Below are 26,475 nucleotides of genomic sequence, written 5' to 3' on the forward strand. Positions count from 1 at the left end.
CACACGGACACACAAAACACACACACAGAGAAACACTCAGAGAGAGAGAGAGAGAGAGAGAGAGAGAGAGAGAGAGAGAGAGAGAGGTTTCGTAACTCAGGGAAGTTTGGTGGAGCCATCGATCACCGGAGCGTCTAGTTTTCCCGGACGGAGCCTGGTGTCAGTGTCACGGCGGAGGACTGAGCGTCGCCTGCGCCACTTTTTCTCCTACGGACCGGTCTGACTCGAGTTTCGCACCGACAAGGAGCCTCTACTCTACCGTTCATCCCGACAGACAGCTGTGAAACCACCGTCTCTGTCCCTGTCCCTGTCCCCCCCCAGGAAGAGCCCGTGTCCTCCATCTGAGAAGTAAGTCCTGGCTCCTCCACACCGACACTCCGAGCTGCTGCTGTCCGGGCTGGATCATGCGCTGACCCCGCCGGCACACTGCGCTTATTTCCTCTCGGATGTAGTGCGGTGGGGTCTGGAAGTGTTGCCTGGACTTCTTTCTTACTTTTTTCTTTTTTTTTAGAGAGAGAAATGTCTATGTTGTGCTGTTGTTAGGTAGTGGACGTGTTGAGCATAGGCAAACTTTATTATCGGACAGAGGCGCTAGTTAAACGAGATCAAGCTGCGTGTGTGAGTCAAGAGTTGTTTTTAATGACTTATCTTGTAAAAAATCTTAAATTTATTGGTGACTAATGATCTTAACACTGAGTAGTCATGCAACAATGAGACAACGCTATATTTAACTTTATGTAGGCTATAACCCATCATCGATAATTAGCTGAAATAAAGCAGTGGTCAAATAGAGGGTTTATGAGGGAAAAGAGAAAGAGTCTCTGTTAGAGTGATCAGCCTGTGGAGCTGTAGCTTCTGTTTTTGACATTTAACACTGTGACCTCTGGAAGTGTGATTTCTGTTGGGTTCAGATGTGAATGTTTTTAAATATAGATTTATTATAACTCAATTATTGCTCTGTTGTTTACCGTTGAAACCAGAAAATGTCAGAAAATAGCCTACAAGTTGTGAGAGCCCAAGGTGTCTCATTTCATGTAAAAAGTAAATTAAAAAAAATATATATATCATATATAATTGCATAGATTTTTTACTGTAGGAGTTCGGATTAGGATGTCTTTGCCAGTTTTGCTTAGAATGAGCATCTGAAAGGATTCATTGATTTTCAGATTAACTGCTGGTTTTCTGTCATGGGACTCATCGATTGATCAACAGACAAACTGGTTTGGCTGTATAGTAGCCTACTGTAGGCTACAGGTTTTAATGAGTTAAGACTGAATCAGATGCTGATGTGGTGACAGTGAAAGACGAGCTCTCAGTGTCGCTGCCGAGTGTCAGAGCTGAGAGCAGTGTGGAGAGGAGTATATGTGACAGGTGTGTGTGTGTGTGAGAGAGAGAGAGAGATTCAAACACTCAGTCACACCTGAGCGTCTCCGTCTTTACCCTCTCATTTCACTGCATCCTTTACAATACACATCTCTCTTTTCTCTCTGTCTGCATATGTGTGTGTGTGTGTGTGTGTGTTTCTCTGTCTCTCCCTGTTTCCTGTGCTTTGTTTCAAGGCTGAGGCTTGCGTCACACATTCCACTTGGCATATGAAGCCCTTATCCTGTTTAGAGCCTGGAGTGAGAGAGAAAAGAGGGAGAAAGAAGGGAGGAGAGAAGGATGTGGATGTGGGGGGTGGATGAGTGGAATGAGGGCGATCTCTCTCTCTCTCTCTCTCTCTCTCTGTGCCTTTCTGTCTTACACTCTTCTCCCACTCTATAAAAGTTTTTAAAAGAAGAAAAAGACATGTTGACCCCATTTGTTTTATTTATTGCTTATTTATTTGTCCCTCATTAGGGCAGGACACACACACACACACACACAGACACACACACACCCCTACCTACACCTCTTCTCCTGAATCAACATACTGATGTTATCTGGTGGAACAAAATGCGCAAGAGTGTACACTCACACACACACACACACGCTGCTCAAAGGGCATGTCCTAGAGAACATTAGGGCTAAACATTAAACTCCTGGATGCTAAAGCGTTGATGATTCTCCATTAGAAGTGAAGGGGATGAGGACACTGTCGTCCATAGACGGTAGTAAACTTAAAAAGCTGAAACTCGTTACACAACTTCACATGCGTGCCAGCACATGCACGCACGCACGCACGCATACACACACACACACACACCCTCACACAGTGTGTCTGTTACCGCTCTTAAACCACTGGATTGAGCCACTGTGACTACATAACCCCCTCCCCACACACACACACACACACACACACACACTCCTCAACTCCCCATGTTTGAGGTCCATTGAAGTTTTGTCATATTTTGGTTGAAACCCACTTGGTTCTCTCTTCTCCTCTTCTGTCTCTGCCTTGTTCTTTCCACTTCCATTTTGACATAGTTTGGTCAGAGCGCCTGTTTTCTTTGCCCTTTCTCTCCTTCCATCTCCCCCCTACCCCTCCGTTCTCTCATTCTTTGGGTGGTGGTGGTGGTGGTGGTGGTTGGGGGGTAGGAGGAGGAGGGAGGGAGGAGGGGAGGGGGGTCAGACAGGAAACCACAGGCCCCCTGCAGCAGCACCCCCCATTTGGCTTCACTCTCCTCCTCTCCGTCGTCCTCCTCCCTCTCTTCTTTACACCCCCCGACCCATCACGCAGTGTGGAAATAATAACAGTCAGACTAAACTCTGAGGGCTTCCGCTTCTCTCTCTCTCTCTCTCTCTCTCTCTTTCTCTCTTTCTCTGGCTGCCTCTCTCCTTCCCTCCGTCCTCAGTTGTCTGGAAAGCCTCAAAAGTCCGCTCTCTTTGACAAGTTCGGCTGGAGGTGCATGAATGTGTGTGTGTGTCTCCTTGTCGGTGTTTGAGCCTTATGTCAACTCCAGTGTGTCTTAAAAAGTGTGTGTGGATGTGTGTGTGATGATGGATCCTGTTTCCTCTGCCCCCTTCTGATGGCCCCCTCTGGCTTCCCCCCCGAGGTCCTGCGGGCCTGCAGCCCCACAGTCTGCTGGAGAGGACTACGTGCCTGTGTGTGTGTGTGTGTGTGTGTGTGTGTGTGTGTGTGTGTGTGTGTGTGTGTGTGTGTGTGTTGGAAGGAGTGGGCTAGGCAGCTTGGATGAGGGAATAGGAAGCCAAAATAAGAGGATAGGGGGCTTCAGCAGGGGCCTTAAAGTGAGAGGAGTCAAAGTCAGAGCATGTGAGACGTGATTAGAGGAGTCAGGAGTGGGAAGTGAGGTAAGGGGGTGAAACGAGGGAGTATAGGGAGGTACACTTGGGGGTGAGTGAATTCGAAGGGGTGAAGGGCAACAGGAGGAGTGTGAAGCAATTAGACAGTGAGCTCAGGAAAAGGAAAAGTGAACCAGTGGAATATTAGCTCGACGCCTTGTATGAGTCACGTAAAGGGATCTTTAATTAAGTAACAATTAATCCTAATCAAGACGATCCACCTTATTCCCCGAGGGAGTAGGTAAAGAGGTGAGCGGCTGTGTGTGTGTGTCAGACCACAGTGTGTGTGTTTGTGTACATGCAGTCCTTCTCTGTGAGTGTGTTAGCGCTGTTTGAGCCAGGTGGTTTGTGATCGACATGACAGCCTCGGTGTAAGAGAGCAGGGCAGCGACTGACGAGGAGGTATACGAGGTAAAAGAGAAGGAAAAGTAAAAGAATTGAGAGCAGGGAACGTAAAGGCTGTAAGTGTTAAAGTGTGTGTGTCTGTGTCTGCGTGTGTGTGTGTCTATTGTGGCGTGTTCTTGGACAAAGCTGTTGTCTGGAGGTTTCTGGTCTCTCTGGTGATCTCATCTTCTCCAGCCTGTTGCCATTAGAGTGTGTGTGTGTGTGTGTAGTGTGTGCGTGTGTATGAGTGTGAGTGTGTGTGTAGTGTGTGTACGTGTGCAGCCCTGTTTGTGTCTGCGTATGTTCAAGCATGTGTGCGTGTCTGTAATAATTTAGTCCTTTAGTGATTTAGTGTGTGTATTCTGTTGAGCTAGCAGAAACTTGGTGTGCGGCTGTGAGTGTGTTTGCGTGTGTGTGTGTGCATGTGTGTGTGTGTGTGTGTGGTTGAGTCGGTAGCCAGGGGCTCCAAGCCACAATATTTTCCCCTTCAGTCATGTTGTTTTATATCATTCATAGAGAGAGAGGGGAGAGAAAAAGAGTGCGGTGTGGTGTGTGTGGTTCAGATAAGTACAGTAGTAGAGACATGAATGATTGTTCAGGAGCGAGTGAAGAAGAGAAAGAAGAAGAAGAAGGAGAAGAAGAGGTGTCGAAAAAAAAGAAGATCTGTCCAAGGTAGAGAGAGAGAGGGAGAAGAGTGCAGGAAGTGTTTGCTGAGTGGGTTGGGGTTGAGTACACAGTAGCTCTACTGACCTAGAAGGACAATATTTGCAGACCACACTTGACATACACAAACACACACCCACATGTAGTGCAGCGCAGGGGAGAAAATACTCCTCAGCGACCCAGGTACGGTGACTTGTTTACTAAATAGGAGCAGTGCACACAGTGGCTCCTTCGATGCCCAGCATGCACTGTGCTCTTTAACTTGTTTAAATGCAGAGGTGCAACATCTGTCTGGTCTCTGTCCCACAGAAAGTGAGGTCAGTTTGACCTGATCCAGTATTCATTCAGTCAGATGGTCAGAGCAACTGAGGCTGCAGCGAACTATTACTTTTCAAAACACAAAGATCAATTCACCATCACTTTACCATATACACCACAAAACGGTGACATTTCACAATTGAGAAACTTATTTGAGGGTATGTTATGATCGATAACTGACAAATCAATCAAATATTTGATTAATATTGTGCAACTAATATGTTTATTTCTCAAGTTCAAGTTTACTTTACGTTTACATTATAGTACAGTGTATACTCAGTGAAATGCATTTTGCTCTAGCTTTCTCGCACCTCTTGAAATATAATACATTAATGGAAGTAAATGGCCATATAACCAATTTAAAACAGAACAAAAAAAAAACATCCGTAAACAATCCAAAAAACATATAAATAATCATCAGGATTTCAGCTACAAATGCAACACAGATTTAGACACAAAGGTCAGCTGCAGTTTGTCTTTTATCTCCTGAGACCTAGTGGGCTTTTTTTGCATTTGTTCTGAAGAAGATGCATCTTATTTCCTTCAATTGTGCACTTTTTCTGCAACTCATTGTATTTATTCTTTTACGATCCACCCCAAGGGAAAGTTAGTCTCCCCCGCTCGCCATCCTGTTGTCACATGTTGCCCAGATAACAATCCTTAGTTCATTTCCCTGTGTGGTGAGCCCTAACCACCTGGCAAACACCACCATGCTGATTTAAACAAACAAACTACATTAATTATTCGCTGCTGCTGCTGCTGCTGCGCTGCTCTGTGACCCACATCTGTGTCACTGCAGCCCAGATTGCCATGTGTGCAGTGCACTCAGCTACGTTTGTCTTGCTCAACCACAGGTAGAAGGCAAATGAGAGGAAACATGTACTGTATGACAGGTGACCTCTCGGGGGGAATGGCATGTTCTCTTTTCTGCACATCTCTCTAGGAATTCAATGAAACCCTCCCAGAGCTCAAGGCGTTTGGTTGAGTTTGTCTCACCTGAACTCATACAACCTGAGGCCTGAAAAGACAATTATGTCATTTTCTTCAGCATGTGAACTTATGGTTTATTTGCATGTACTCCTGAAGGCACACACGGGACTCATGTGTGCACAGGTAGATACAGGTTGCTCTAAATCTCTCCTCAGCCGAGCCGAGACCTGCAGTGAGTGACAGGATGGTTGTGCGTTCAGGGTCGAGGGCGGCCCCTGAGTTGAGTCTGGGTCAACAAATGTACACTTGTTCTTAAAGGGAGTTTCTGTTGCTGTGGCAGCACCTTAACAAACTGGCCTGTTATTAACTTGCAAAGTCACAGTTATTGTTTATCAGGCTGTAGATTTTCCAGAAGGGGAGTTTTTCGATCATTTGGAAAAAAAATCTGAGCAGTGATTTAAGAAATGTTAATCTGGCTATCTCCAAGCAAAGAGATGTGGGGCACATTTCAAAATAACACAGAGATTGTGACTTTTCAGTGCCTGTTGAAGTTGTTAATGGGCTTGTCTACTTTTACATGTAGAGAATGAATAATCAACTTTGGTAATCGATTCATGATTAAAGTTCTGGATCAAGAAAAAAACAAGGTCATATAGAAACGTAATATCTTCTAACACTTAACATTGAGCCTCCCTGTTTACATGCATTTATTTGAAAATTATTGTTTCCATGTTGAATGTTGTGTTTTCCATCACTGGCAGTTTGCCTTTGTCATTTCAAATACGATTAGTTGTGAGTCTGAGATCCCTCCCTTTTATTACAATAACGTCCCTCCCTGTATTACTGTTTCAGAGGGGAAATTTTTGAAGTAGGAACAGAGGATGGAGACAAGAATTAGGGACTTCCACTGGGGCCACTGATTATACTGAATTTCTTCTTCTTGTTGTTGTAGGGAAAAAACCTGTTCGCTGCAGCTACTTCCTGTACACTGGTCACTCATGAGCTGAGATGTTTGTTCTTTTGTTCTTTTCCTGTGTCGTTGTGTGTTTGTGCCTCATACCTGCTCTTATTATTGTCACCTCTGAGTGTGATCACAACCACAATAGAACGATTGCCTGACCTTCAGTTGAACTACAACACAATACAGACCCGGATTAAAAAACACACCCTCAAAGACACACACACACACACACACACACACACACACACACACACACACACACACACACACACACACACACACACACACACACACACACACACACACACACACACACTCGCCACCTGCCCACAATCTCTTTGTTTCTATGGAGTCAGGCGAAGGGTGAGGCCTCAGTCTTCATGTACACACCCTTCCTGACCCAGCGAGCAGACATCCTGCTCTCCTATTGGCCTGCTCCCCATCTGGACTGTGTGTGCGTGCGTGTGTGCGTCCTTGTGTGTATGTGTGTGTGTCTGTGTGTGTGTGACCTGATTAAAGTCCACAGTTTGGAGACAAGTTAGCTTGTAATTATTAACAAATGGGCAAGTACACAGGCTGTCGCACACGCGCACGCACATGTGCGCACACACACACACAGACTCCCTTAGGGTACATTCTTTGACAGTTCATGTTGCCGTAATGCTCCAGTGCTCTCTCTCTCTCTCTCTCTCTCTCTCTCTCTCTCTCTCTCTCTCTCTCTCTCTCTCTCTCTCTCTCTCTCTCACTCTCACACACACACACACACACACACACACACACACATGGAGACTCCCTTAAACACTCATTTTGGTACAAACATGGAGTCACCAGCCGCACCTGGTTATTCAAAGCCAAGGTAACTGGAACTGGAACCTTTGAAACCTCACACACTTTTGATCCAAACACTTGACAGCCCTCAATAGTTTCTGTGTGTGTGTGTGTGTGTGTGTGTGTGTGTGTGTGCGCGTGTGCGTGTCACTGTCTAGTCTTTGATGCTGGGCAGTTCCTGGCCCCATCACACCTGGAACTGACTGCGTTCTCGTAAAGAAAAGACCCCTCGTAAATGTGTCTCTTGCATTGTTTGAAGGTGTCGGGTGTTTTCAGACGACACGCCCGCGTTAAGTTGAGTTTAGTAAAATGTGAGGCGGACAAGATTTGTTTGTCAGTGTGAGAAAGAAGAGCAGACGTGTAAAATGTGACAAAAACTAATTTATGGATAGTTATGTGACATGATTTACTGGAAGGGAGGTTGTGTGTTCAAAAACACACATACAAACACTTACACACACCTCAGACGCTTTCCTGTCACTTAACTACAGACTACAGAGTCTTTTCTCTGTATTTTAGGTAATTTACTTCTCATCGCTTCCCAAAGGGTGTGTTGTGTTGTGTGTACGTGCGCATTAGTTTTTGTCCTTTTTTTTTTAAGTATAAGTAACTGATGTTTATAGATGAAATGACCAGGCTTATAGACAGTGTTACTGTTGTAACTAAAAAAAACTGTAACTAAATTTAGTTACATTTAACAAAGCTGTTCTTTAGTAACATTTTCAGGTATTTCTACTTTGTTCAGGCATTTCCATTTCATACTTCTCAATATTTCTTCCGTTTTCCATATTATAAGATTATGAAACACAGCATTGCATTAAACATTTAACCAGTGGCCCACAACCCTTTTGACCTTTGACCTTTCACATAAAGAGCAGGGCCTCCTGTCTGACTGCCTTTTTGACAGCCAAAGAGATGAGGCTCTAATATTTCACAAAGAAGGCAAAAGGTCAAACTGAAACCAGATTTATGAAGCAAAACTATGTTTTTTCTTCGCTCTGGCGTGATTAATCATCTCACAGCCCTTTGGATTCAACGTATGACTCTTCAGTGTTGCATGGTATCAGTAATTTAGTAAAGGATCTGCATATTTCTTACTGAACAGTTTTAGTTAGTCCTAAATGTGTTATGTTATGTATTAACTTTGTGTATACTGACTGTCGGTATCTGTGTGTATTGTTTTGTAGGAGCCTGGCCTGTGCAGCCATGCTGATGTATGATTACCCTCTGAAGACAGACATGGAGACGGTAAGACACATATGTGTTTGTGTAAATGTAGCTTTGACTGCTTGTGTGTGTTTTGAGCTCTCCCATCATGCCTGAACATGTTGTTGATGTTATACAGTATCTCTGACCCATACACACACATACACGCAAACACACACAAGCCTGCACCTCTTCACACACCTACACAGTCCTGCTACGTGTCTAGACAGAGTGGTTCCCACATTCCTGCTCTTCCTGGACAAACAGGCTGCTGTACAGCGGATATTTGCATACAATGGACACACACACTGCCAGGCCCAGGGCTAATGAACTCACACACACATATACACTGTACTGTGAGACATAGCAGTTATCTGCTCCCAAACAGAAATGGCTTTAAACATTTTTTGGCCGGCTGTAGGTGTTTGTGTGGCAGAAACATGTTTTCCCTGTTATTGAATGCAGAACGGAAATTTTTAACTCGCTGCTCTTTTGTCCTCCTCTGCTGCTTCCTTCTGCTGTATCCTCTCTTTCAGTCGTTCTACTCTTCGCTGGTGAAAACCCCGGAGCCGTACAGAGTGATCTTCCCCCACCCAGCCCCCCTCTACCACACGCACATGCACACCTTCACCCAGTCCCACTCCCCCAGCAACCCCACACACACCCAGCTGGAGCCTGTGGACCTGTCGCTCAGCAAGCGCTCCTCCTCCAGCTCCTCCTCTTCCTCCCCTCCGTGCTCCTCCGCCTCCTCCCCGGCCTCGTCGCGCAGCTCCCCGCCTTCGCCTTACAGCGCGGCCAGTCGCGCCTCACCCCGCTGCTCCCCTCCACACCACCATCTGCGCTCCTCGCCCGCCCACACCGTCCCGTCGCACAACCCCTCGCTTCCGTACCCCACCATGGTGACTCCGCTCCTCAGCCCGGGCTCTGGGGTCATCCAGGGGTCCGGGGTCATGGTGTCTCCAGTCATGGTTCCTCTGTCTGTCCTCTACCCCTCGCCACTCCACCTGCACCAGCCCATCATAGTCAGCCAGCCTGTCACCTGTGATGACGACCACCATCGAAGCAGGGAGCACAAAACATGTGAGACCTTATTTACGGCTTTATTTATGGAGCTTTAACATGAGACACTGCTACAGTACGTTATTGTATATACACAAAACAAACAACTGTAAATAAGTCACAAAAACTTACAAATGTCCAACTAATTAGGTCAGACCAGTGAGGACTAGTCAGACCGATGCGTTATGAACTGATGAAGCCCCTTGGATAAGAGGTGAAACGTCTTTCCAGACAAATACAAGTCCAGTTGCCTTCGATTCAGTTTGTTGCCTAGACATAAAAATTGATGGATGAATGAGAATATCCACAGACGTCCAACTAATTACAACAAGGACGTAATTAGAGGAATAACGTAACTGTAGGACACAAGTTTTTTGTGAAGTCTGGAAGATGAAATCTCAAAGAATGTTAACAGAATGTCACTGTGAATAAATCCTGTCCACATTTTCATCTTCTGGTTGTTTTAAACCCCCACAGGTCACTCCACAAAGTCGTTGGAGCTGCGAGGCGACACCCATGACATGCACAAGCCGATCAAAACTGAGCCTTGCTCTGAGCTCCATCATGATGTCCTCAGCAGCCATGAGATGAAATCTTCCGTCATCAGGATACGATCACCACACGAATACGAGTGAGTCACACACCAACACACTCAAACTGATTTTAAAAGGAAGCAGCAAAAGTGTCACAAGTTTGACCGACAGCTGCTGCAGCAGCTTCCTCTTTAACTTTATTTGGAAGTAGGCAGCAGTCGGAGGGTTTCCAAGGCGGGTGCAGTCCCAAAGACGAGGGTTGTGTGTCACTGGGTGGTTTTTTATACCAGGATGTAGGTCCTGAAATCAAAACACCCCTCGGTTTGTTGCCACAGTGCAAACATAACTCACGAAGGAACAATTCACTGCAAAAACAACTGACCAAAGTACAAGGAAAGAAAGCACAGAATTTCAGGAGAAAATGATTAGATACTAGTGAAATGATCCATCCTGTCCGGCGTCCGTGCAGCATGATCAATTGACTTGACAAACTTTTACTGACGTTTTACGGTGCTCTGCTTCCTCTTTTCTTCCCTGCAGTGAGAACGTGAGAAGCTCAGTGATAAGTTTAGATAAAACCAGACCAGTAACACAACAACAACAACAACAACAACAACAACAACAACAAAAATGGCTCCAACACACTGACTCTGCTGTGTCGGTGGGGTGTGTCAGATTCCTTCACTCCTCTGTGATGCCTTTTATTCTCGTATTTCCGCTCTGGTTTGCAGAGTTCATATCGGCCATCTCACTTCTGTCACCTCCTCCATCCCTCTTCCCATCTCTCTATTCTTTTTCCTTCTTCCTGTGTTTTTTAGCACTCATTGTCCGGCATCTCCCACTCCTTGTCGGCCTCCCCTCCCCTCTGCTCCTCCCTTCCTGTCCCTCCTTTCCCTCCCACATAGTAATCTGATAGTTATAATATATGAGAATATACATATAATATTATACTTATACATATACTGACAGGTTTTAGCATAGATATACAGCATACTTATATAACATAACATCTAAAATATATAATTTGCATAGTGTAAACATACAAATTTGTATGGACCAGTCATTCAAAAATGTGTCCAAATTCTAATTATATATATAATTAATATACGGCATGTGCAGAAATTCAATATAGCCTACAGTATGTTCATACATTACACATGCATATTGGCTCCCTCTCAACTCCTCATCTCCTTCATCTTCCTCACAGTAACGGCTTGTTTCCGTGAAGACATAAAAATCAGGTTAGGACAGAGACGTCAGACTGGGGGAATGTCGACGCTTTGTTCTCGCTAGTCTTTTACCGGAGTTGCCATTGTTGCCGTGCCAACTGCGAGATAATTAGACCAATAAGAAAAAAAAAGTGGGCACGTCTTCATCTGTCATCACTTCCGAAAACACCCTCACATATGAACAATGTAAATGTCCTGTATGTGTATGGTAAATGGGTCAAGTCTGCTCAGTGTTTATAATAATGAGGGTTTGGTCTGTGTGTGTGTGTACGTGTGTGTGTGTTTGTTCTTTTGCGGGGGATTTTCGGCACATTCCTCTTACACACAGAACTGATGTGTGAGGGATTCATATTTCAACACTCGACACCTGCTCTCAACTGCCACTTACACACACCCGCATGCACATTAACACACACACAAACTTTAATGATGGCTCTCTAAGTGCAGAAAGACAACTCTTTCTTGGGTTTCTTTTTCTTGACAGTAAAGTACTTGAAATGTTATAAACTGTTGAACTTTAATGTTTTTACTTTGTACAGAATGTCTTTATTCACCACTCTTAGGATTCACACACACACACACACACACACAGTGAAGTTTTTGAAACCTAATCTGCTCGTTGGGTGTGTGACTGGAAAGATTGCTGAAAAGTTGCATCTACTATTAGGCTAAGTTGTTTTTCTGACATTCATCTTTTCGCCAACACTCACATTTATTACATTCCAGTGAGTTAATTGAACTGATGGTTAAATGTCAGCAGCAAAAAAAGTGTGAAGTGATGAGGAAAAGCTGAAGCATAATGGACTGGAAAAAGGCAGAAGGTGTTTTTCAACTTCCTGACTGGTAGAGGTTGTTATTGCACTGGTAGAGAAACTGCCGCCAAATTAAAGTTGCACTTTTAGATTTCGCTGATCAGCTGTTACAGGACACCGTCGCCCTCTGCTGGTCAGATCAGACAAAGACAGGTCGAGTTACTGTAACACCTTTTCCTCTGTGTGTTTCAGGGGGAACAACCCATCAGTAATAGTTCATTCGGGCACAAAGCACCCTCTCCCTGCCGACTCTCCCGACTCACTGAAAAAGCGACGAATTCACCGCTGCGACTTCAACGGCTGCAACAAAGTGTACACCAAGAGCTCTCACCTCAAAGCACACCGCAGGACGCATACAGGTGAGGCCTCTTCTTCACCCATCTACATCAACATCCTTTTTTAAAAAAAAAAATAAAACTTATTAATAATCACTCTTTTGTTTTGTTTTTCTTTCCAGGTGAGAAGCCATACAAGTGCATGTGGGAAGGCTGCACGTGGAAGTTCGCCCGTTCAGATGAGCTCACGAGACACTTCCGCAAGCACACGGGAGTCAAACCGTTCCAGTGTCCCGACTGTGAACGCAGCTTCTCCCGCTCCGACCACCTGGCTTTGCACAAGAAACGCCACCTCCTAGTGTGAGGCGGCGCTGGAGGTCACTCAAAAGAATGAAACTCGGCGCTGGTTTCATCGTCAGACTGTACTACCACTTTGACTTGAGGTTTTTTATTCTCTAAAGAGCTGGGCTTAAACATTGGACTCCATCGGACATGGAGTGGGGAAATTTTCCTCAGAGTGCAAGTTTTCACCTCATTAGCCTGAATAACGAGCTCATGTTGTCCATTTGAATGTCATCAGCTCTTTATGACATTATAATAGAAATGTTGGTGTTGTACCAGACCTCTGATCAACTATGGAAGGTCCAGACACTTTTTTTTTTTTTTTAAAGAGGCTGCATCATCTCAGCTGGCCTGAGAACAGCACACTCTTGTGGCCACAGAACCAAACTGCATCGACACCTTCTCTGTTGAAGCCACGCAGCAATGCTCCAGCTTCTTTATGCAACATCAGCTCTCGTCTCTCTGCATCTTTTCAAGTATGAATTGTGGACTTACACACAAACACAAACACACACACACACACACACACACACACACACACACACACACACACATACAAACACACACACGTCACTTGCTAGCTAGGCCAATATAATGTGAAACTTTCCAGAATGTATCATATCACATCTACTGTGTCATACGTCAGCTTTCTTTCATCAGCGCAGCTATCTGTGACATAACGCTAACGCTAACTCCTCCTTCATGGACTGACCACAACACAAAACAAAGAAAAAAAACATACATACCACACACCTCATCTGCCTCCACCAGCTTACATCATGAAGGTAGCTAGAGGTAGCTAATTCTCACTTTCCTATGTACATACATACATGCACATGTTAAACAGCACACATGGCAGAATACATGCACTTAAAAGGTCTTGTGTGCTTTTGGTATTTGGGTTGAAAAACAAAAACAAATGGGGACTGTGGGTCTCATTCATTGTCAGAGTGAAGTCTTTTTTATGTTTTCATTCAGAAATGTGAAAGTTGCTGCACAGGGGCATTATTGTGTGAGGAAAAGACACCACTCGGTTGGTTTTAGGGCTCGAAGCAATGTCTTATGTTTTATATCACAGTTTTATCTAGCTATGAACTATTGTTTGGTTTGTGATGTGACACCACAGTGGCCTTTTTTCATTGTATTAGGATTTTATATGGGAAATATACAAAGTGAAAAGCAGGGAAATTTGCTCATTATTTTTTGTTTTTCAGGGGCAGATGATTGGTATAAGAGGATATCTGAAATAGAATATTTTGAAAGAAAATGCCATTTAATTACAGTGTTCAATACGGCAATATGATTCCAATCAAAGGTTGTAAGATAACAAATAATTAATGCCACCACTTTACACAGCATGAGATTTTTTTTATAGCTTCTGGAGAACAAAATAGTTTAGTGTATAGCGTCTTTGTACATCTTTAATGTGCACTTTATATACAAATATACAACCAAAGCCAAACATTTTTTAAATCAGTTTACTGGTTTAGCCTATGTAATACCACATGTAACACACACAAACCAACAAACACACAAACCGAATGTAGCGGCTCATCTGCATTTGCTCCAGGATACTCTTTGCAGTTTTTGCTTGCATATGTTTTTGTACTCCCTTTCAGTCTAACAATCAACTCAATATGTTCTATATATATATATATATATATATATATATATATATATATATATATATATATATATATATATATATATATATATAAATGTATATATAGGAATTGATTGTTAGACTTAAAGGGCTATTAAAGGTTTTTATTAAGCATGATTTTATACTCTCATAATAATGAATATTATACATTTCTATATTGTTGTCTCTGTAATAAACCCTCTATCTCCTTTTAATCTAAATGTTGGCTATTCAAAGGGAACATGTTAAACTGTGAATGTATAACTGTATAGGTCTATCTGCAATTTTGCATTTATTTTAAAACAGGATATTCATACCACTTAATAAACTTACTGGCAATATTTGCAGAATAGTGTGCTGTCTTTAATTCTGTGTCTGTGTTTGTGTGTGTGTGTGGTTGTGCTGTACCAGTTATCAGGTGTGTTAGAAGAATATGTTAAAGTGTGTTGTCACAATATATACTGTATAATGATTTGGCCATATACAAATAAAGCTGAATTGAATTGACATTTCCACCTGATTTGTTTCAAAGCCATAAGTAGCCTACATCATAACACAAGTTTACAATATTGTATTATTTGACACTATTTAAGTTATACTTATGCTATATGAGGTAGCCTACAACAGTAGGCTACACATTTGCATAATGTGTTTTTATTTTTAATAAGTTACCTACCTGGCTGCTATTTAAATGTGGTCACATATGTAGGCCACCTCTGGCATAATGGAGTATTTATAATGTGGCATTTCTATTTTTAATCTTAAAATCCCGACCCTCCTACCCCCAGAGTTAATAATATTGATCTTTATCCTTAAATAAATAAATATACAATATATGTGTATATACATAAATAAGAGACACCAAATCATCACCATTTTCTTTTTTTTAATTGTAGCGTGTCTATGGAGAATTACCAGCGGCGGAATTTCCTTTTTTTTTTTTTTTTTTAGCAATTAATTGGCCTGTGTATGTGTTTCATGGATGAAAAACAAAATAGACTATAACAGAAACCCTCGTGAAGACGAAAAATTGGGCTCGTCCGGGATTTGAACCCGGGACCTCTCGCACCCTAAGCGAGAATCATACCCCTAGACCAACGAGCCGCCGTGCCTCCAACGACGCGTAATATAGAATAAACACATGATTGCATATTTAATGTTATGTGTTTTCCGACTGTAATTGTAAAGTTATTTACTTATTGCACAAACTGTTATCGCGAGTTTTACTAAAACTAAAATATCCAAGGACAGGATTTTTGTGTGGTTCCTCTACAAACACCAGCGTCCAGCCGAAACGAGATGATTCCCTCCTGCGCACTCGTTTCGCCGTAATCTTCTCAGGAAGAAGAGGCTGAGCTGGACCAACTGGATTAAAACTGGTGAAAGCTGTTCGGTCTCATTTTAAGTAAACGTTTTGATTTGATTTGGACATAAACATAAACAAACAAAGTAGTAGTCAAATTGTGATTATCCTAATATCAGGAACTTCTTGCAATATTAGCCAATTAACTACTTTGCTTTTTTGCTTCACTAACGTACTACTTAAGTAAGTTACTTTGCAGATTCTGGTTATGAAATGAAAATATGAAACCTAATCGAATTAATCAATAAATATGTATAGACTAATTGCTGCACACAGCTGCAAGGTGCATATAAAAATATCTACAAAGCAACTAACAACAACTGATGTAGGCCTGCCCTGGACACTAATGTACCCTCACCATGCAATATTTCTTGTCAGTACATTTTCCAAATGATATAAGTTAGACATGTCATATACGTTTATTTGCAGTGAGAATGTATCCATGTACTTTTATGTAACACAAAACTGTGCGAATGCAATCCGCAAGTAGGAAATGAGGCTAATTTACAAATGGCCAATTGAAGGTTAAATGTTAATTAGATATTTTATGTGCTTTTCATTTAATCAGGTTTGTAAATTAATAGGAGGTATTTGCATGTATGTTTTTTTTTCTTCTCTTTGTTGCACTTTCTAGTTAAATTGGCTGCTGACTGAGTTGTTTTAGCTTGCTAGCTTGCTAACGCCAAACCTGAGGCAGGGAGTCATCTTGTGCTGCTGTGACTCTTCGGGCGGAGTCACCTACCGGCCTGCCGACGTGGCGGGGCGGAAGAGGAGCCGCTGGCACCAAACGGGTGAGTTGCACTGTCACTTTCATTAAAAACAAAACTGTCTTTGAGGTCTTGTAAAGTTTTCTCCGACCGCAACAAACAAACAACAAACTGAGAGACACAAATGTGCGCGAGCATGAGACGAAGTTGTCATGGATGCGCTGCAGTGCAGAGGATACGTCTGTTGAAATGATAATAGTCCTGTGAATAATAGACTAATTGTCATATATGGCTTTGAAATAGAACAGTGGTCTTTGTTGACTGTCGTTGCTGTGTACGCTGCCAGGCTTTAACTATGTGTTCAGACGGGAATAAAAGAAGAACAGGAGTCTTTATGGAAAAATCTCATAGTGACTGTTTAAATGTCAGGCTATTTATTCCTACCAGGCTCCATGGACTGTATGCCACCACAAGATGTCAGGAGATTAAATGCATCAAGTGTCACATTTTAATCATCAGTCAATGGTCACATTATACTTATTTGACCTTGTTTATTTACAAGCTATTGCCATCTAGCTCATATCTTCTTCTGGACAAATGTTTATGGAAAAATGTACTGCGCATAAAGTAGCTCTAAGGCAGAGACAACGGATCATTTTCTTCCAAGAAACACACACAAACAAACTCAGTATAGTGATAGAAAACGGGGGGAATGACAGTGATCAAATCAATGCATGCACAGCAAATAACCAGTAGATGGTGACATTGAACATAAAATGACAACAAGTGGTGTTATATGTTTTATATTTTCTCTGACCCAGATCTCAAAGTGCAAAACTTACAAACGCATTTTATCACATTGATCTCACTTACTGTGCACATTTTTAAAAGTGTCCACATCGTGAGTTATGTATTGTGCTGTCAGTAACTTACCAATACTCAGCTCCACCAGGCACTGTGGATTGAGTTTATCAGGGCAGCACCACAGTGATACAGTGACACAGTGACCTATTACTGTATGAATACCATCTTGAACTTGTTTTATATGAAAAAACAACCTCAAGATAACTTCTAATGTGATTTTCTGCTACTTTATTGACTGGACTTCACTAAAGTAATATTGTGACACCAGGCAGAAAGCATAACTATTAACTGAAAACAAAACAAATATCTTGCAGCAGTGGTGAAGTTAAGAGACACATCTGTTGCAGTGGCGGTCAGCTGGGTGATGCTGAGTAATAACAAACGTTTGCAAACATGCAGAATTGATTTACTGATTCTTATTTGAACCTTGTGCCAATACGAGTCAAAGCATGTGATGTTGTGTTTCTGCTGAATTACGAGTTTTGCACATGGAAGTTAGAGCCAGTGATCAGTTGACTGAACAATAGGTTTGAAATCACATTGTACTGAGTATCATGACACAGTAAGATGCTGTTTGTTTACAGGACAAAGTGTAACCTTGTTAGATAATAGTATGACTCAGAACTATATTTAATCTGTCATTTCTTTCGCTCTGTGCCCCTCATTCAAGCATCTCATGCTTTGGCTCTGTTTGCAAACCTTTTGGATTGAATCTACAGAAAGACGAGAAGCTTCCAGAACAAGTCCTCATTTAAATTCAGTCATGAGGATTAATCCTATGCAATGGAAAACTAATTTAAATTATAATCTCATTTAATCTATCATCTGCCGTCATTTTACAGATCACCATGTCCCAGGTTGCCCAACCCGATGCAGAGCCCACTGCCGACACCACCCACCCACCTGAACAACAGCCCCCCTGTGAGGATGTCCCATCAGACCCTGCAACGCCCTCGGCCCCTCTGCTGCCTCCTTTAATCCCTGAGAGTTCAGGCCTCCCACAGTCCACCGAGGAGACCACCACAGAGGACGACCCCACCACCACCACCACCACTAATGACACTTCACAGGACCCGACTTACCAATCAGAGTGCGCCGCTGATGGTCAGGTGATTGAGTGTGACCAACCGGTGAGCCTCGACCCGGACACAGAGCCTGCAGAGGAGGAAGTGGAGGTTTGTTGCAATAGTTTTGCTATGTGTTGAGTCTTGATTAGATTTTCAAATGATATTGATATAGAAATTAGAAATCTGATAATTACCCATAATTCAGTATCATATTGTATAGACCAGTGGTTCTCAACTGGTGGGTCGGGACCCAAAAGTGGGTCACGGACCCGTTCTGGATGGGTCGCGGACAGCTGGTCAAAAAAGTAAATAATATTTAATGCACATCTGATGTTGGACATGTCTTTTATTTTGAAAAATAACTTATTTTGAAAGGCACACGAGACACGTGAACACATGCAGTTGTAATGGTCCTCCTCAGTTTCTTATTATTTGCTCCATTTGCTCTGAATGCAAAGATATCAGTTTCTTATTAATGTGGCCTGAATGCAGTGAAAATACCTTGTTTTGTGGGTCTTTATTTTGTGCAATTTGATTCACTTTTGTGAATATGCTCTGAATGCAGAGATGCATTAGAAGTCAAATATATCATTTTGTTGGTCTCCATTTTGTGCAGTTTGATATTTTTTTATTCACTTCCGTACATGCAGTTGTCATGGTCCTCAGTTTCATTCATGTGCCCTGAAATGCACTTTGCTCAATAAAGAGCAAAATTAGTTTTTAAAGGCTTTAAAAAAAAAAATCTTGGTTTGAATTCTATAAAAGTGGGTCGCGACTTAATGACCATGGGAAAATGTGGGTCCCAGAGTGAGACTAGTTGAGAACCTCTGGTCTAGACATAAACAGGGTAGAGCCTCCTTGTCCTTTTACAAATTATGCATCCAATATTGAAGCTTTTGAACTGATAACATATATGTATATGTGTGTGTGTTTGTGTGGACAGAGGTCACTTGAGGAGAAGGACAAAGGCTGGGGAGGGTGGAGTTCATGGGGAAAATCTCTTCTGAGCAGCGCCACCTCCACCGTGGGTACGTCTTCATCGAGCCATGTTCTCCTTGTTTCTTATCTTGTAATTTCCACTTTCTCTGTGAGTGATTAAACTTTGTGTGCAGGTCACAGCCTTAGCTCAGTGAAGGTGAAGGCAGGAGAAGCTCTGCGTCTCCACAAGACCTCGGTAGGAGAGGAGGCGCAAGAACAGGAGGAGGGAGCGGAGGTCAAGAGAGACGGAGGAGAAGGAGAGAGTGGAGAGACCGACATGGGCAGTTCAGGGGAGTCTTCTGCAGTTGCAGCAGTTTCAAACAGAGGTGTTTTCTCTACAATCACACACGCTGTGCAGAACACAGTGAGTGAACACACACACACACACACACACACACACACACACACACACACACACACATACATACAACAAACATGCTTTTCCTGATGTCAGAATATAAACAAGTAAAAATTTACAACAGTTAGCTCATCACTAATTTAACAGTTAGCATAATGGTTCGCCACCAACAAAACAAACAAACCTAACTTAAAGGGATAGTTCAATATTTTGGCAAATTCACCCATTGCCATAATCCCTATAGTCATAGGGGTAGGTTAATTACCTTTAATTGTCGGTGCATGTTGTTTTGCTCAGCTAACATAATTGAGGTAGTGGTATATAGTCCGCTGTCTCTCAAAACTCATCAAATACACAATCCAACAACTCCAAAACGCTCTCGTGGAGACGTTGTGACCTGCACATTCACCACACTATGAAATAATCATGTAGCATTACGAGAATGAGTTGTATTCGAGGCAAATGCATAGCCGAAACTACATTCCAGACACAGCTGCCAGGCAGAGTGTTTTCAAAAGCGCAAGTAGTTCTGAATATTGCTGTGTGTGTCGTAATGTTACATAATTATACTGTACATACAGTACATAAGTGTCTAAAATCCTGTATTACATTTAAAACTTTCTATCTCTTAACTGTTTCTTAATATAGGCCCTAACTAAATCAAAATACTAATACCTGAAATATGTACTTTGCCAATTGTGAGTTCTAGTTGCATTATTTCACCAATAAATTTGATAAGTGTTTGATTTAAATGTTGACCCTTATTTCATTTTAATTTTTCATCAGTTTCATTAACTTTTTCAGGCTTAAATAGTTCTAATGTTATTCTACAAATTCTAATTATTAGTTTTATTTATTGTTGTCCCATTATATTTGTCTCTCTAAGGGTAAGTCTGTGATCAGTGGAGGTCTGGATGCCTTGGAGTTCATTGGGAAAAAGACCATGACTGTTCTTGCTGAGAGTGACCCAGGTTTCAAAAAGACCAAGACCCTGATGCAGAAGACGGTGTCACTGAGTCAGGTGTGCAGACATTTACTTACACACACACACAGCTCATATACAGTCTCAGGCAATACATCTCCTCCCGTCAGATGAATAATATAAAACCTGTGTATTGTGTGCGAACGTGGAAAGAATAAGTTGGTGTTTTTCAGTGGAAATGCACATACTGTAATGACAGCTGTGCTGCAGTGTTACTTTTCAGTTTCACTGTGATTTTTTCAGATGTTGAAGGAAGCCAAAGAGAAGGAGCGTGCACGTCTGAGTAACCAGCCAATCAGTGCACCTACAGCTCACTATGGTATTCTGTTTGACGACTACCAAGGCTTGTCACACCTTGAGGCCCTGGAGATCTTGTCCAATGAGAGCGAGGCCAAGGTAAAGCAGCAGTGGGGGAATATATAAAGAAACACAGCAGGTTTCAAATACTGTTCATCAAGCCAAATGTATCTGCTCCCAGGTTCAAGCATTCCTGTCGTCCCTGGTGGAAGAGCAGCAGGATGAGGTGAAGAAGGAGCTGATTTTAATCAAAGATATTTTCATCAAGCAAGAGGAAAGGGAAGAGGAAGGAGCGGAGAAAGAAGAAGAAGGAGGAGGAGGACAGACGAAGGATAACGGTGATCTTAGTTCCCAATTACACTCTTCTACCCCCCTATGTGAGTGACCCAAACCGAGTAACCAGACCTGTTGGAGGACAGTTGGTCCCTGAACACTGACCCAGGATCAGCTGGAGCTATTTCTCAATGTTCACAAACTCTGACACTGGATTAGAGCTGATTTTGCACTTTGGTTGAATTTTCTTTCCAGTCGTATGCTGTAGTTTACTATGTAAGCAAAGCAGCTAGGCTGCCACTTTATATTGCTATCAGAACCAGTGATTGGCGTCTTTTACACAAAGAAGATGATGGTGCACCACCTGACAATACTGACAGCTTATTGAGGTGCACAGGTTTCTGAAGGCCAAAAGAAAACAGAAAACTTCAAGACAAAAGAAAATAGCTTTACTCTCCTGCTGTGCAGTGACCCTAAGGCCACAACTCAGCGTGGCTCAAGAAAACAGATGCAAAGAGAAAAACAAATTCAGAAAACAAATTCATCAATTTGACACGTGCACAACAGAAACACAACAGAAATGTTTCAGGGGACAAAAAATGAGGGACCAACTTGAGACTAACACCTTAATCATGTGATATCAACATTATGATAAATCAAACAAACTCATCTTATTCAAACACCACTAACAGGTGTCTGTCTTCAGAGCTTCTTAAGTTGGGAAGTAGTTAACGAAAGTGCACGTCTAGCTGGAACCCTCACTTTTTTGTGTCTCCGGAAATATTTGTCGGGTGTTGCAAATTGAAGTCGTGTGTGTCGTTTGTGTCTTTGCATGTGTCTTCTTAAGTTGCAATGAACCTAAGGGCCATTGTACCTGCTAGGCATCTGTCCCAGACTCTCATATGCAGTCCAACTCCTGCTCCTCTAACCAGCCAGAGAAACAAGACAAAATGAAATGGAAATCTGAGACAATGGCAAACAATAACTCTCACATGTCTCACCCTGTTTGTTGCACTATATGGTAATAAGTAAAGTAAAATTCCCCTGAGCATACAGAAATTAAAGAAAACCTTGGCTACCTCTGGGAGGCAGCGTTCGAGGCATTTAATTCCTGATCTCTGAGGAAGTCAAAATGTTCCACCAAAGTGAAAATCAGCGTTTGGGTGGTGGGGGGGGGGGGGGGGTGTTGTCACTTAAAATTTTGGTCTCCATCATATCTCAACATTCCCTTGTCTCTTTAGATTTGAAAAGCAACTTGTAAACTTTTACTGCGTGACAGGTGCTTCAGGCGATGTCACAGCCGTGCAGAGTTCAAAGCCGATGGGTCTCTTTTTACCTGGAGGGTTTTAACACGGCACCTGATCCAGTGTTGGTGTTCAGGGTCCAACCACGCATTCACATCACATCGCTGATTAGAAAAAATAAACCAAAAATAAAGAGAAACGATCTATTAGATCAAGACATTAAACCTGCATGATCACACTCTTGCTGTAATTTAGATGCAGGAGTTTGCATTAATTTATTAAAAAGTTCACAGCTCAGCAAATCTCTGTTGTGCTGTTTGCTGAAGGCAAAGATACAAGATCGTCATGAACTCAGCATGGGGGAAATCAAGGCTTTTATGGCATGTGGTAGAAATCTGTTATCAGTTTTGGCTTAATGCATCAATGACTTTTAACATACAATGAGTGAGTAGAAATATGCTAACATGACAAGTGTTTATCTGTATATATATGTGTGTGTGTGTTTGTTTCTGCTAGCCGCTGACGGAGAGGAGTTTGTGAGCGTTCTCACTGAGCTGCTGTTTGAGCTTCACATCGCTGCCACGCCAGACAAACTCAACAAGGTGACACAGACATACACACACATGCATACACTCCTGCTGCGGCCTTAGAAGTAATATAAAAGTTATCACCTTTGAAGCCCAACTGCATAATCAAATTCACTTATATAGAACCACATTAGCATAATCCTGTAGATGCATATAATTAGCATACATCAGGACGATCATCTCTCACCATGCAGAGCTGATGGGTAGTAATTATGCGTCTCCAGGCTCGGATGAGGGCTCATGATTGGGTGAACGAGGTGGAACAGCCTGTCACTACGGAGACAGTTGGCAGGGAAACGCAGGACCATCCGGGAGGAGAGGGCTCCTCTGAAGGGAGCGAGAAGAAGGAGGACAAGAAAGATGGAGAGAAGCAGGTGGAGGAGGAGGTGAAGGGAGAAGAGGAGGAAAAGAAGGAGAAAGAGAATGACAGCAGATCTGCAGAGGTGAAGTCAACTCAACAACAACTTTTTTTACTTGCATCTTCTTCGCCACAGTTTGATTATATATAGTGATACTGTATGTGTGTGTGTGTGTGTGTGTGTGTGTGTGTGTGTGTGTTCACCCCTGCAGGTTGTCTACCTGTCATCAGTCGGCAGTCTGGCTGAAGTGACGGCTCGCAGTATTGAGCAGCTCCACAAGGTGGCAGAGCTCATCCTCCATGGCCAGGATTTAGAGAAACCAGCCAGAGACCAGGCACACATCCTCACCAGGTGCTTGTGTTTGCATGTACTGTTTGTGTGTGTGTGTGTGTGTGTGTGTGTGTGTGTGTGTGTGTGTGTGTGTGTGTGTGTGTGTGTGTGTGTGTGTGTGTGTGTGTTTGTGTGTGTGTGTGTTTGCGTGTACGGTCTGTGTGTGTGTGTCCATGTCTGTGTAAGCAGCACTACACTCACAGAACCAAGTTTAACCAAAATGTCCTTTGTTTGTTTTGTTCCAGGCTGACATGTGCCATGTGCAAGGAGGTGGAGTGTTTGGCTAAGAAGTTCTCAGATACTCTGCATCTGGTTGGGGTAGGTGTGTTAGTGTGTGTAGGAAGTCAGTTATAGTTTTTTTTTTTTTTTTCAAATGTCATCTTTTGTTAGTGGAGCAACATGTTGGCTGGTGAAATAGCAACAGGATACTCTTCTGTGGTAATGAAGGAAAATGTCAAAGTATAAAAGGGGTTCTCCTCCATCTTCCAGCAATACACAACAGAGGAAAAATGTCACTCAGTGAAATTGTGAAACGTTTATGTGCTTGGGAAAATAATGAGGGAATAAGCGGCCTGCCACTTCATATCACAGTCAGTTGTTTTTATTCCTGGAATTTGTCGACAATGAGGAAAATCTGAAATATCACCTGCCTTATACTTTAATGTCAATACATTTTGATGTGTTTTTACCATAAAAGTCTCTCTCTCTCTCTCTCTCTCTCTCTCTCTCTCTCTCTCTCTCTCTCTCTCTCTCTCTCTCTCTCTCTCACAGGGCCAACGGAAAGCAGAGGAGTTAAATCCACTAGTGGACAGCGTCCTGCTAGAGGTGAGATACACAGATTTGTTTCTGCCAGAAATTAATAAATTTTTAATTTAGTTATATATCTATATCAATTTGTGATGAATGAAACTAATGACTGCCAGAAATGTGTTGATCACTGTGAGTGCTGTGACAATTGCAATCACATTTAACTTGTTGATGGGGAAGGAAGTGATACCTCTGCAACATGTTTTAAGATATATTTAACTAATGTATGAAAAAATAGTTTAAACATAGGTCCAATATATTTAGGCTCTACATAATAAATTATAGAATAATCTAAACAGCACAGTTTGTTTTTCTTTTCATATCACCCCCTAATTCTTAAACATATTTGATTATGCTTTAACATTTGGGAAGCGATGTTGATGACTATGATTATGATGGTGATGATGAAGGTTTCCTGTCTGCAGGGCTCCAACAGCACCAACTACATCCAGAATGCATTTCAGCTGCTGCTTCCCGTCCTGCAGATCTCTCACATCCAGAGCCAACACTGCCGACCCACAACAGAACCTGCAGCAGAGACACAGCACTAACACACACACAGACACACACGCTGCTCACCCGCTTGTCTTAATATTATTGTACAGTGAGTAACAGAGATTAGATTATTATAGATTACATGCTTATATCAATGTTAAGTGCCATAGCATCAAGCAGATGATGTTATTTAGATATGCAGAATATAATCTAATAGATAACAGTTTAATGAACAGATGAGTGGAGATGTGCCACATGCAGGTTGTGTGTGTGTTTCCTCCACCATGTATCTCTGAATGTTATTTTGTTTCTGTTGATATTTTTGCTTTGAGGAACCAAATTACCAGATGTGATTTAGTCTCAGCTGTGACTTACTCCGTCTCCAAAATACTGAACCAAAAACTATACACAGTGGTAACTGACTGTGTTGAAGGGACTATACATTAATGTATAAAGCATACTTTGCACTTCTTGCTAAGTTTAAATAACACTATAATGAAATGTATGTTTTGCTGAATTGTATTAATCTGGACTGAAGCAAACTGCCAGTATTAATTATGACAAACCACATTTTTTGTTGTTGTTTTTATATGTTAAATTATGTGGAAAAAAACACTACCTTTTATTCCAGACCTGTCAGGTTTGATTCAAACAAGAATAATTTGGTCTTCATATTTTGAATTAGAAAATATTTTTTCAACTTCTCCTCTTGTGACATAGTGTAGGTGAGTTCTTCTCTGGTTTTGTTATATTAACAGTTTGACATTTTTTGCAGAGAAACATATCAGCACATTTCCCACCTGGCAGACAGCAGAAGCCAAAACATCTAGTGTATTTCATTTTTTCTCATCCCTTGAATCAAGGCGTTTAGTATTGTTTTGCCAGGATCTTTAGGTTTATATCCTCCTTGATCCTTAGAGATAAATATATCAACCATTTTCCCACTTGACTACGTACCTGTGGAGTTTAGCAGAAGCCCTGAGGTGCTCACAGTGCATCTGTTTAGTTTTTTTTAATATCCAGTGTTAAATTGACTCTTAGCTTCCAGCCTGCAGTTATTTACATCTCTCTGTTCCTCTTCTTTACCCCCCTTTTAGAAATACACTGATGCAGGCAAGAAGAAAGTTATTAAGCAGGGAAATTATTAATCAGACCTGTCATAATGTTTTGGCTCCTCACAGCTATAGCGAGATGGTGTTAGACTGTTTATCAACCATGCTTCTGCCTTAGAATATAACGTAATCTGAGCTCAAAAATGTTTGGGAGCAAAGTCATTTATTTAACTTTAGACAGTTTACTTATGTATCTAAACTTCCCTCTAATAAAAAAAAGCCCTAAGACTGTTTGAGGATGACATGAA

At 42.1% G+C, this 26,475-nt stretch overlaps 2 protein-coding genes across 6 annotated transcripts; both read left to right on the forward strand.

The window, feature by feature from the left end:
* Positions 1-14,422, forward strand: klf3 (Kruppel like factor 3 (basic)). 4 transcript variants are annotated; one of them, XM_083975604.1, is made up of 6 exons: positions 1-348; positions 8,494-8,554; positions 9,049-9,592; positions 10,049-10,202; positions 12,338-12,504; positions 12,603-14,422. In XM_083975604.1, exons 2-6 carry the CDS (start codon positions 8,513-8,515, stop codon positions 12,782-12,784), a joined length of 1,089 nt encoding a protein of 362 aa, XP_083831730.1. In that variant the 5' UTR covers positions 1-348; positions 8,494-8,512; the 3' UTR covers positions 12,785-14,422. The 4 variants fall into 4 exon arrangements, with proteins under 4 accessions (XP_083831730.1, XP_083831731.1, XP_083831732.1 ...); XM_083975605.1 differs by lacking the exon at positions 1-348 and adding an exon at positions 357-3,633; XM_083975606.1 differs by lacking the exon at positions 1-348 and adding an exon at positions 357-3,471.
* A 2,002-nt stretch (positions 14,423-16,424) lies between these two features.
* Positions 16,425-26,472, forward strand: fam114a1 (family with sequence similarity 114 member A1). Of its 2 annotated transcripts, none has more exons than XM_083980923.1 (13): positions 16,425-16,558; positions 18,181-18,513; positions 19,349-19,433; positions 19,518-19,747; positions 20,628-20,762; positions 20,967-21,119; positions 21,202-21,358; positions 23,054-23,139; positions 23,349-23,567; positions 23,695-23,834; positions 24,059-24,131; positions 24,585-24,638; positions 25,046-26,472. In XM_083980923.1, exons 2-13 carry the CDS (start codon positions 18,187-18,189, stop codon positions 25,169-25,171), a joined length of 1,785 nt encoding a protein of 594 aa, XP_083837049.1. In that variant the 5' UTR covers positions 16,425-16,558; positions 18,181-18,186; the 3' UTR covers positions 25,172-26,472. The 2 variants fall into 2 exon arrangements, with proteins under 2 accessions (XP_083837049.1, XP_083837048.1); XM_083980922.1 differs by having other exon boundaries at positions 21,202-21,397; positions 25,046-26,471.
* The last annotated feature ends 3 nt before the right edge of the window (positions 26,473-26,475 follow it).

This window comes from Trachurus trachurus (assembly GCF_905171665.1).
Source record: "Trachurus trachurus genome assembly, chromosome: 1".
NCBI lineage: Eukaryota > Metazoa > Chordata > Actinopteri > Carangiformes > Carangidae > Trachurus > Trachurus trachurus.

Coding starts and splice junctions, on each gene's coding strand:
- fam114a1 (XM_083980922.1), top strand. CDS start 18,187: ATGTCCCAGGTTGCCCAACCCGATGCAGAGCCCACTGCCGACACCACC. Junction 24,132..24,584: donor ATACTCTGCATCTGGTTGGG/GTAGGTGTGTTA, acceptor TCTCTCTCACAG/GGCCAACGGAAAGCAGAGGA. Junction 24,639..25,045: donor TGGACAGCGTCCTGCTAGAG/GTGAGATACACA, acceptor TCCTGTCTGCAG/GGCTCCAACAGCACCAACTA.
- klf3 (XM_083975603.1), top strand. CDS start 8,632: ATGTTGTTGATGTTATACAGTATCTCTGACCCATACACACACATACAC. Junction 10,203..12,337: donor CGATCACCACACGAATACGA/GTGAGTCACACA, acceptor TGTGTGTTTCAG/GGGGAACAACCCATCAGTAA. Junction 12,505..12,602: donor ACACCGCAGGACGCATACAG/GTGAGGCCTCTT, acceptor TTTTCTTTCCAG/GTGAGAAGCCATACAAGTGC.